This window comes from Ovis canadensis, chromosome 18 (assembly GCF_042477335.2).
Source record: "Ovis canadensis isolate MfBH-ARS-UI-01 breed Bighorn chromosome 18, ARS-UI_OviCan_v2, whole genome shotgun sequence".
Lineage (NCBI taxonomy): Eukaryota > Metazoa > Chordata > Mammalia > Artiodactyla > Bovidae > Ovis > Ovis canadensis.
Window position 1 is genome coordinate 68,465,895 of NC_091262.1, and position 11,447 is coordinate 68,477,341.

The following is an 11,447-nucleotide window of genomic DNA, read 5'->3' on the forward strand; positions in this document are numbered from 1 at the left end:
TTCCAATTTAAGATGGTATAGATATTTTAGCTCCTCAGCTTTGTGTTTTTGATTAAAATTTGTGTGTGTGTGTGTGTGTATATAAACTAGTATGTGTAGATAAATGAAATTACATGTTTTTCAAAACAGTCTTTGCTTAAAATTTGTATTTCTTTATGCAGAGTGTTGGCAAGTGAATCTGAAATTTAGGGGAAAGGTTTGGGCTTTCCTGATGGCTCAAATGGTAAAGAATGTGCCTGCAATGTAGGAGACCCAGGTTTGATCCCTGAGTTGGGAAGATCCCCTGGAAAAGGGAATGGCTTCCCACTCCAGTATTCTTGCCTGGAAAATTCCATGGACAGAGGAGCCTGATGGGCTACAGTCACAAAAAGTCGGATACACAAAGATCCCAACTGAGCAAATAACATTTTTTTTCACTTTAGGCTTAAGCTAGAGTTGTAAAAGTCATTATAATATGCTTATTATTTCAAGCTATATTAATAAGATTGACCAGAAAGTATATAAAAACATTTGACAACTAAATGCAGAGCAGAATCCTTGGGCATACTAGTATTTAGGGGCAGACTGGAGGGGGGAACCCCTCAAAGGAGATCAAGGAGCAGACTTGGAGGAAAACCAGGAAGGTAGTAACTCAGAGCCAACAAGTATCCATTTAATTTTTCTTATATAGGGTACTTGGTGACTTTAAATAGGGCAGTTTCGTTGGAGTATTTGACATAGACACATGAATTCAGGAGTAATTGGGAGGTAAGTTCCAAAGGAACTGCAAAATTTGTTGAACATTTATAAGTAATCATTTATTATTTAGATATGGATCGCTATATTTAAATTTACAGATGAGAAAACTAACATTAGAGAAAGGATAAACTTCCTTTTAGTCAAATAATTAGTAATGGACAAAAGTAGGATTTCAGTGTATGACTTGCCTTCATCATTCCATTGCAAAGGCAGAAAGGAAATGAAGATGTCTGTAGATTGTTTTATCAAGTGGTAGGTTATTACTATAGAAAAGGAGGAAAAAAGGTGTGGGGTGGGTTGTTTGTTTGTTTTTTGGTTTAAGTCAGTTCCTTTGAAAGAATAATGTGTAAGTAGAAATATAATGTGGGATCTAAAGTTGCACTTCATATATAGAGCCCGTATTTTTATTGTCTTCCATTAGATTTAAAGACCATGTTCAGAATAATTTGCCAAGAGATCTTCTAACTGGTGAACAGTTTATTCAGCTGCGAAGGGAATTAGCTTCAGTAAATGGACATAGTGGTGATGATGGTCCTCCTGGTGATGATCTGCCATCAGGAATAGAAGACATAACTGATCCAGCAAAGGTAACCAGACTTACTAAAAAAATTTCCATGTGTGAGAAACTATAGACTTTATGTCCCTTGACTGCATGTGTGGTATGATTTGTAGCTCTTATAAAATTAATTTCTAATTAAGGTAGGTAGGAATTCTTTAGCTAGTGTGGTTTAAATATAGATTTAAAGCAGATGATCTGTTTTACTAAGAGACACCTGAAACTAGTGTAAAAGGATAATTCACCTCTGTTGTGATGTACGAGACTTGTTCTTTTTTTTAAGGCATATAAATCTGTTACTAATTTCAGTATTGTTAATTGTACTTTGCACATAATTGATAACAGGCACCCATCACTAAGATTAAAGTGTGGATAATACTTAAATGTAAACAGTGATATTTTAAAATTTTAGTATATAACTTACATGTTTAAATTTTTTTTCTTCCCAAGCTTATTACAGAAATAGAAAATATGAGACATAGAATCATTGAAATTCATCAAGAAATGTTTAATTATAATGAACATGAAGTCAGTAAAAGGTGGACATTTGAAGAAGGTGTAAGTGTTCTGCTTTTTTGTTGTTGTCGTCATTAATAGGTTTCAAAATACAGATAGGAATAATGTATTTTTCTTTTAGTTTTGGGTGATGTCTCTGCTTTTTATTTTTGCTTATTTAAGTAATGTTTGTTGCATTTATGGCTGCCATTATCAATTTTCCATTGTCAACTTTAGAAATATTAAATTCAGATTTATTTGGATTTCAAGTTACCTGTTAATTCTGAACCATTTTATTCTAATTCAGTTTCTAAAATCAACTTCATTGAGTCATTTTAGGTAATATAACAAAATGTACCTATTTTAAGTAGAGTAAAATGAAGGCTTTTATTTCTTTATGCATTTTATTGAGATGTAATTCACATGCCATATACTTAAACTGTACACTTTAGTAGTTGTTAATATATTCACACATATGTATGTACAGTTAATTTTAGAACATTTTAATTAATGTTAATTTTAGGACATTTTCATCATTCTTGAAAAACTCTTTAGCTTTTACCCCTCATCTGCTTACTCCTCCCTACTACCAACTCTAAGGTACCACTAACCTACTTTCAATTCTTATAGATTTCCCTGTTCTGGATTTTATGTGAATGGAATCATGTAGTATGTGTTTTTTGTGTGTGTGTGATTGGCTAGTAAAATGACAGTTGACAAGCATTGTTGATTATCACAACAGTCAGCATATAGGACTATCCTGTCACCTCAAAAGGTCCCCGATGGCTCCTTTTCAAGTCAGTAACCACCTGACTCTTAGCCCCAGGAAACTGCTTATTTACCTTACTCTTTTTTTTTTTTCCAATACTTTTTTTTTGTTTTAGATTCCACATATAGGTGATAGGACGTAGTATTTGTCTTTATCATTCTGACTTACTTCACTAAGTATGATAGTCTAGTTGCCTCTGTGTTGCAGAAAATGGCATTATTTCATTCTTTTTTTATGGCTGAGTAGTGTTCCATTGGGGCTGGATATAGTATTCCATTGGGTGGGGTGCCTCTGTGTGTGTGTGTGTGTGTGTGTACCACATCACCTTTATCCATTCATCTGTGATGGACACTGATCTGCTTTCCATTACTGTGTATAATTGTTAAGTTCTAAAATACTCAGCAAAAGAATAAAATTTTCTGAACATAAAATTGTATAGTTCTGTTAAAATGATTGGATAATTGGAAAATAATTTTATTCTTTCAGTTTATAAAACCTAAGTAATTAAAGGGATTTTAACTTTAAAAGTCTTTTTAATCTTGAGATGTGGTGATTACAGTTTTCTGGTTCATTATTATATTTATAATTTAAACAATTTGCATTACTGTAGTAATGCATGTTTTGGTGGTGGCTTACTTTCATTGTTATGCCGTGTTTTTATTCCAGATTAAAAGACCATATTTTCATGTGAAACCATTGGAAAAGGCACAACTGAAAAACTGGAAAGAATACTTAGAGTTTGAAATTGAAAATGGGACTCATGAACGAGTTGTAGTCCTCTTTGAGAGATGCGTCATATCCTGTGCCCTCTATGAGGAGTTTTGGATTAAGGTAAGAAACTTATATGGTCTGAAACTTGAATATATTATGAACATTGATCTAGTGACTAACCTTTTTTGTACTTCTGTTGAATGTTGTTCATATAACTATATCTGTTGCATTAGGAGATGGTCTGCTTGCAACCAGATTTGACTGCTGCATATGCCAACCTCGTTGCCTCTCCGTCCTTCCTTACAGAAACTAGTCTAGTGGTTCAATAAAGGTGCTGAATGGGTTTAAAAATAGAATTTTATCGTTCTGTCACATATTTAATGGCTTGTTCAACTGTAAATTATTCAGTATTTCCTCTGTTTCTGTATGTAGTATGCCAAGTACATGGAAAATCATAGCATTGAAGGAGTGAGGCATGTCTTCAGCAGAGCTTGCACTATTCATCTCCCAAAGAAACCCATGGTGCATATGCTTTGGGCAGCTTTTGAGGAACAGCAGGGTAAGAATGAAGAAATTCAGTTGATATTTTGGGATTTAGGTTACTTTGGGATAAAGATAGAGGGATTGAGTCTTGGGAACTGGTGTAAAGCAAAGGTCAGGTAAACTTTTTTCTTGTTTTCTATAAAGGGCCAGATAGTAAATGTTTTGGCTTTGCAGGCCATATGGTCTCTTTCCTAACAACTCTGCCATGGTAGCCTCAAAATAGCCATAGAAAATAACATAGACAAATGAGCATGGCTATCTTCCATTAAAAAAAAAAAAATGATCAGATGGCTGGATTTAGCCTGTGGGCTGTTATTTGCCAATACTTGGCATAAAGGATATTTCCTAAGTTGAATCAAAAGTATAAACATTTAATTACTATTTTTAGGTAATATTAATGAAGCCAGGAATATCTTGAGAACATTTGAAGAATGTGTTCTAGGATTGGCAATGGTCCGTTTGAGAAGAGTAAGTTTAGAACGACGTCATGGAAATATGGAAGAAGCTGAACGTTTGCTTCAGGAAGCCATTAAGAATGCCAAATCAAATAATGAATCATCATTTTATGCTATCAAACTAGCCCGACATCTTTTCAAAATACAAAAAAACCTTCCAAAATCAAGAAAGGTGCTTTTGGAAGCTATTGAAAGAGACAAAGTATGTATTTGTGTTTTTTTAGAGTATCTTCCATTAAAAAAAAAAAAGGTCTTTCTTGGTTGTTTTTCATTTTGGCAACTATGATGAAAGATTTGGTCTGTATGTAATATATTTTATTACTAAGTGAAGACAACAGTCCCTCTAAACTGATGTTGCCATTCTTTCAAAAAATTTTCATATTATTATGCATTAAAACATTGAGAAAATTAACATTATTGGATTAAAAGTATGGCTAATATTGTGACATTTTCCATTTTCTCCACATTCAGAAATTTTATGGAAAACTTAGCAGTTATTAAGTAGATTAGAGGGCCTGGGAGAAACTGTAAACAAAGGCATCGCAATTGCCTACATTGTAGCACATGTAGCAGTGAGATTATTCTCCTCTTATATAAAGTATATATAAGTATTTCCTTTTATATATCAATTAATGCCAAAAGATAGTGCCTGGGAAATTTCTCATTTTTTAGATTTTCAGCAAATACTGTGTCTGTTTAGGACCCAAGTTTATAACAGGTTTGCTTCTAGCTGCAGTTGAGGATGATTATCTGTGGTTGTGAAGATTTAGATTACTGGGGCACGATTTTAATTTATTGGCATTTAACAATGTGCATAGTTTAGAAGATTCTATCTACCAATGTGTGTGTGAGGTTTTTTTTACCTGTTAATATGTATGTTGAAAATATTTAACATGAGTTGCATTTAATAAATTTTCAATATTGAATTTTTCAAGTTGAGACATGAAAATTAAGGCATTTTAAATATCTATGGTCTAATCAGAATATCTTAGAAATATATGATTAATTGGTACTGCTTTTTACACAGGAGAACACAAAGTTATACCTCAATTTACTTGAAATGGAATATAGTGGTGACCTCAAACAAAATGAAGACAATATCCTAAATTGTTTTGACAAAGCTATACATGGTTCATTACCTATTAAAATGAGAATTACATTTTCTCAGAGAAAAGTGGAATTTCTTGAAGATTTTGGTTCAGATGTTAATAAGTAAGATCTTAATTATATATTATATATTATATATTTGAATAGTAAAAGAACATTGATTATTTTGGATGGGACTTTGATGAAGAGTACAAAGTAGTATATTAAATTTTAAATGTTTCCTAGGTTCCTTTTTTCTTTAGGTATATATGGGGGTAAATTCAATTTTGCAAACATTCATGTGCTTAAGAGGACGTATGGTTTGTCTTTCCTTCAGAACTATTTTCAGAATCTTAGCGTGGTGATTTTAAACAGTGAGCAGATGAGAGAAGGCAGGAAGCAGGAATTCTGTGAGAAAGGAAGTGAGTGAAGGAGTGAACCCTGAAACACAGAAACGTTTAATATATGGGTCACCAAGGCTGTGTGTGGTTAATCTGGAATAGGAATGCAGTCTCAGACTGGAGAAGAGTGAGTGTGGTGCCAAGATCATGCCTAATGACCTAATTTTCATGCATTGTAAAAAGCTAAAAGATAAGGGTGGTAAGAGTTCCCCCTAGGGAAAAGTAAAAGTTTAAGATTTGAATTTGCAAATTAGAGAGTAGAAATACTGATGAGAACATTGCTATCATTCCTTTCTTACCTGATTCTAGTATAGAAATACCCTAATAGAAATACCCTAATTCCTGTTAAGCAAGTATGTAAACATTTTGATGGCTGAGTAAGATTTTAATTAAACTAAAAACATTTAACATGAGTTACCTTTTAATATAGTTGTATATATGTGCTTGGCATATTAAATGTTTTATAATTACCTAATGCAAAACATGTTGACAGTCTATAATGAGGGGAAGAGGTACTGTTCTCTTTATAGACAAAGAGGCTAAAGAGAAATTAGGCAGTTTTTCCAAGGTCACTTAGCTAGTACTTTGTGCAGCTGGGATTATAACCTACTTCAGGGCCTATGTTCTTAACCACCTTATGTGGTAGTTGAGAAGATACTATATGTGTTTTTTTTGTTTTGCACTGAAGAAAGTATACAAAAGAAATGGCATATGTAATTCCATCTTTTAATCTCGGTGGATGGTGTGGTGATACATGTATGTATGTGAGGTAGTGTATAACTATTAAGAAGGCTGTGATCTCTTTGGAACAGAAGCGATTTGGCAACTTTCAGAGAAGAGGTGGGATTTCATTTAGTTGTTACTGGATTCTGATAAGCTTTGTTCAGTCACTCAGTAGAGTCCGACTCTTTGCGACCCCATGGACTGCAGCACACCCGGCCTCCCTGTCCACCATCTCCTGCAGTTTGCACAAACTCATGTCCATTGAATCAGTGATGCCATCCAACCATCTCGTCCTCTGTCGTCTCCTTCCCCTTCTGCCTTCTATCTTTCCCAGCATCAGAGTCTTTTCCAGTGAGTCAGCTCTTCACATCAGGTGGCCAAAGCACTGAAGCTTCAGCATCAGTCCTTCCAGTGAATATTCAGGACTGATTTCCTTTAGGATAGACTGGTTTGATCCTCTTGCAGTCCAAGGGACTCTCAAGAGTCTTCACCAGCACCACAGTTCGAAAGCATCAATTCTTCAGTGCTCAGCTGACAAACTTAGGAGAGGCTATAAGTGGTGAAAGCAAATAAAAGTTCATGTAAAAGTAACATCTTTTACATTGGATTGGAGGGTCTTAAGAAGCAGTCAAAGCTTGATGCTAAATGTTCTGTCTTAAAAGCTAGACTGAGTTCAGAGCACATGTGGTACATGGTTGACAGTAGGAAGCTGTTAAGAGTTTTGACTGAGGTGAAATGGCATACTTAAATTTGGCAGTAATATACAGACAAATCTGAGATGCCAGTTAGGCCCTTGCGAATAGAGTTGTGGAGGGTCTGAGTATCGAGTCTGTTGTATTTGAAATTTAAAAAAGGGAAATGATACGGAAAATGAGCTGCTTAGATATTTAGATATCACTGTAATGAATTAATAAGAATTAATGTTCAAGTCAGACAAATATAGGCTTAAATCCTAGCTCTTAATGTTTTGTACTCCTCAGTATCCAGATTCTCTCAAATGAATATTGAGTCTCTTGTTGCCAACCCACAAGTTGTTAAACATCTTGAGGAAATTACGTGTGTGTGTGTTACTCGCTCAGGTCAGTTCAGTCGCTCAGTGTGTATGTGTGTGCGTGTGTGTGTGTGCATGTGCTCAGGTCAGTTCAGTCGCTCTGTGTGTGTGTGTGTGTGTAGGTCAGTTCAGTCGCTCAGTGTGTGTGTGTGTGTGTGTGCTCAGGTCAGTTCAGTCGCTCAGTGTGTGTGTGTGTGTGTTACTCAGGTCACTTCAGTCACTCCGGGTGTGTGTGTGTGTTACTCAGGTCAGTTCACTCGCTCCGTGTGTGTGTGTTACTCAGGTCAGTTCAGTCACTCCGGGGGTGTGTGTGTGTTACTCAGGTCAGTTCACTCGCTCCGTGTGTGTGTGTGTGTGTTACTCAGGTCAGTTCAGTCACTCCGTGTGTGTGTGTGTTACTCGCTCAAGTCAGTTCAGTCGCTCAGTGTGTGTGTGTGTGTTACTTGCTCAGGTCAGTTCAGTTGTTCAGTGTGTGTGTGTGTGTATGTGTTACTCAGGTCAGTTCAGTTGCTCAGTGTGTGTGTGTGTTACTCGCTCAGGTCAGTTCAGTCGCTCAGTGGTGTCCGACTCTTTGCAGCCCCATGCACTGCAGCACACCAGGCCTCCCTGTCTATCACCGACTCCCAGAATTTACTCAGACTCAGGTCCATTGAGTCAATGATGCTCTCCAACCATCTCATCCTCTGTCATCCCCTTCTGCTGCCCTCAGTCTTTCCTAGCATCAGAATCTTTCCAAATGAGTCAGTTCTTTGCATCAGGTGGCCAAAGTATTAGAGTTTCAGCTTCAGCATCAGTCCTTCCAGTGAATATTCAGGACTGATTCCCTTTAGGATGGACTGGTTGGATCTCCTTGCAGTCCAAGGGATTCTCAAGAATCTTCTCCAACACCACAGTTCAAAAGCATCAGTCCTTTGGTGCTCAGCTTTTTTTATGGTCCAACTCTCACATCCATACATACCTACTGGAAAAACCATAACTTTGACTAGACGAACCTTTGTTGGGAAAGTAATGTCTCTGCTCTTTAATATGCTGTCTAGGTTGGTCATAACTTTTCTTCCAGGGAGCAAGCATCTTTTAATTTCATGACTGCAGTCACCATCTGCAGTGATTTTGGAACCAAAGAAAATAAAATCTGTTTCCACTGTTTCCCCATCTATTTGCCATGGGACTAGATGCCACCATCTTAGTTTTCTGAATGTTGAGTTTTAAGCCAACTTTTTCGCTGTCTTCTTTCACTTTCATCAAGAGGCTTTCTAGTTCTTCTCTTCCTACCATAAGTGTTGTGTCATTTGCAAATCTGAGGTTATTGATATTTCTCCCAGCAGTCTTGATTGCAGCCGTGCTTCATCCAGTCCACCATTTCACATGATGTACTCTGCAAATAAGTCAAATAAGCAGGGTGACAATATACAGCCTTGATGTACTCCTTTCCTGATTTGGAACCAGTCTGTTGCTCCATGTCCAGTTTTAACTGTTGCTTTTTGGCCTGCATACAGATTCCTCAGGAGGCAGGTCAGGTGTGGTCTGGTATTCCCATCTCTCTAAGAATTTTCCACAGTTTGTTGTGATCCACACAGTCAAAGGCTTTGGCATAGTCAGTAAAGCAGAAGTAGATGTTTTTCTGGAACTCTCTTTTTTGATGATCCAACAGATGTTGGCAATTTGATATTTGGTTCTTTCTGCCTTTTCTAAATCCAGCTTGAACATCTGGAAGTTCACAGTTCACATACTGTTGAAGCCTAGCTTGGAGAATTTTGAGCATTACTTTACTAGTGTGTGAGATGAGTGCAGTTGTGTGGTAGTTTGAACATTCTTTGGCATTGTCTTTCGTTGGGATTGTAATGAAACTGACCTTTCCCAGTCCTGTGGCCACTGCTGAGTTTTCCAAATTTGCTGGCATATGGAGTGCAACACTTTCACAGCATCATCTTTTAGGATTTGAAATAGCTCAGCTGGAATTCCGTCACCTCCACTAGCTTTGTTCATAGTGATGCTTTCTAAGGCCCACTTGATTACGCATTCCAGGATGTCTGGCTCTAGGTGACTGATCACACCATTGTGATTATCTGGGTCACGAAGATCTCTCTTGCATAGTTGTTCTGTGTATTCTTGCCACCTCTTCTTAGTATCTTCTGCTTCTGTTAGGTCCATACCATTCCTGTTAGTCACTTAGTCATGTCCAAGTCTTTGTGACCCTTTGAACCATATTCCACCAGGCTTCCCTGTCCGTGAAATTCTCTAGGCACGAATACTGGAGTGGGTTGCTGTTCCCTTCTCCAAGTGTCACTGGTAATAGCTATTAAATGTATACATATGCAGGCTGTTGAGGGAAGTTGAACATGCATGTAAATATCAAGGTCATTTTCAGAGAAATTTTAATATCTGTGTTCTCTTTCAGAGAAGTCTGTGTTCAGGTTTATGATTACCTTAAAAAATAAGGCCATCTTTGTGTTTCTAAAAAATATTTTTAAAGTGATTGCCTGGTGGTCCAGTCTGGGTTAGCAGTCAGTGCTCAAAAAAGGGAAAAAGAAAATTACAAAATCATTGATTTTAAAGTCAGTTTTGCTTCAAGTGACATTGTTTTTGAAGTTTTAAGTTCCAGTTGAAACCTGTAATTCATAGCCCCTTAAATTTTTTAATTAAAAATTATCTCTTTAATCAATGATAATTCTGAAATTTTTAGTTCTCATTCAGTTTATCATGTAGCCAAAGTTTAAATATACTTTATCCTAACTGGTGGCAGGTGTCTTCAGTAAGCATTGTTAAATTAGATCTCAGAAGTACACAAATTATAGAACTGTCAGGATTCAAGGTTGTACTAGGAAAAAAGTGTCAAGGTCACTGTCTTTGTTGTGTGATACAGCTCCTTAGGCCCTTCCCGCGTGTTAAAAATAAAACACACAGGTCTTGACCAGCATCCCCTCAAGCTCTAGCCCACTGTAGTGCAGAGAACAGGCACTCTTTCAGTATCTCAGTCAAAAATCCTGGGACTTCCTGATCTTGTTTTGGGTCATATGATCACCTCTAACCAGTTATTGGTCAGAGACATCTAGTAAGGTAATTGACCAGGCCTGTATCTCTGAAGCCTCATTTGAACCACATGGACTGAGAAGGAAAGTGCAAGGCAAGCAAACAGAAAAGGTAGTTAGGGCTAGGTTTGTCTGCTTGCTTGTTGTTTCTTCTAAACGATGCTCATTTCTACTTGCTTTTGTTTCCCTGAGTGGAAGTAACTTGAAAACCTGAAAGTTTTAAGTTTGGCTTCTGTGTATTCCAGTGGATTGTTTCTCCTTCCCTCACAGGCTTTTGAATGCTTATGATGAACATCAAACACTCCTAAAAGAGCAGGATTCTTTAAAAAGAAAAGCAGAAAACGGGTATGTAACTTCCTGCTGAATCAGGAAAGGAAGCTTAAAAGAACACAGTTCATAGTGGGAATCCCTTTAAAAATAGTTTTTACCCTTATATTGTAATTTACTTTTTTCATGATTTGAAATCATATGAAACAGTGTGGCCAAGAACTTCAGATTTGTACAAAGGTGACATTTGTCCATTTGTTAAAGTATTTATCTATGGGAGTTCTGAAAGTTTCCATTTTGATCTTTTATTTAGATCAGAAGAACCAGAGGAAAAGAAAGCACACACAGAAGATACAACTTCATCATCTACACAGATGATTGATGGTGATTTGCAGGCAAATCAAGCCGCGTATAATTATAGTGCCTGGTATCAGGTAAGTTTACATAATTATAATTGATTTTTTTGGTTAATAGATGTCACTAGAAATTATATATATATAAATTAGGATAGTCTAGTCTTTTTTTCCTTCTTTAGGGGAAAAAAAAACCTCTTTACTTTTGATCCGTGTGTAAACACATTGTCTTTTATGATTAAGACTTGGAATTTAAGCAGTGAACACATG

General features: G+C 36.5%; 1 protein-coding gene and 1 non-coding gene across 4 annotated transcripts in view; both read left to right on the forward strand.

Annotated features, from left to right (window-relative positions):
* The window catches only part of PRPF39 (pre-mRNA processing factor 39), a 35,038-nt gene that overhangs the window by 22,756 nt on the left and 835 nt on the right, over positions 1-11,447 (forward strand). For all 3 annotated transcript variants that reach the window (XM_069558793.1, XM_069558795.1, XM_069558794.1), the window contains 8 exons: positions 1,160-1,325; positions 1,745-1,852; positions 3,225-3,389; positions 3,702-3,828; positions 4,201-4,469; positions 5,295-5,479; positions 10,828-10,902; positions 11,138-11,258. In XM_069558793.1, the coding sequence (XP_069414894.1) occupies positions 1,160-1,325; positions 1,745-1,852; positions 3,225-3,389; positions 3,702-3,828; positions 4,201-4,469; positions 5,295-5,479; positions 10,828-10,902; positions 11,138-11,258 (1,216 nt within the window). The remainder of the gene's footprint in view (positions 1-1,159; positions 1,326-1,744; positions 1,853-3,224; positions 3,390-3,701; positions 3,829-4,200; positions 4,470-5,294; positions 5,480-10,827; positions 10,903-11,137; positions 11,259-11,447) is intronic.
* On the forward strand, positions 4,542-4,627 carry LOC138424035 (small nucleolar RNA SNORD127). Its single transcript, XR_011250609.1, has one exon. It is a non-coding gene; the product is annotated as a small nucleolar RNA SNORD127 (small nucleolar RNA).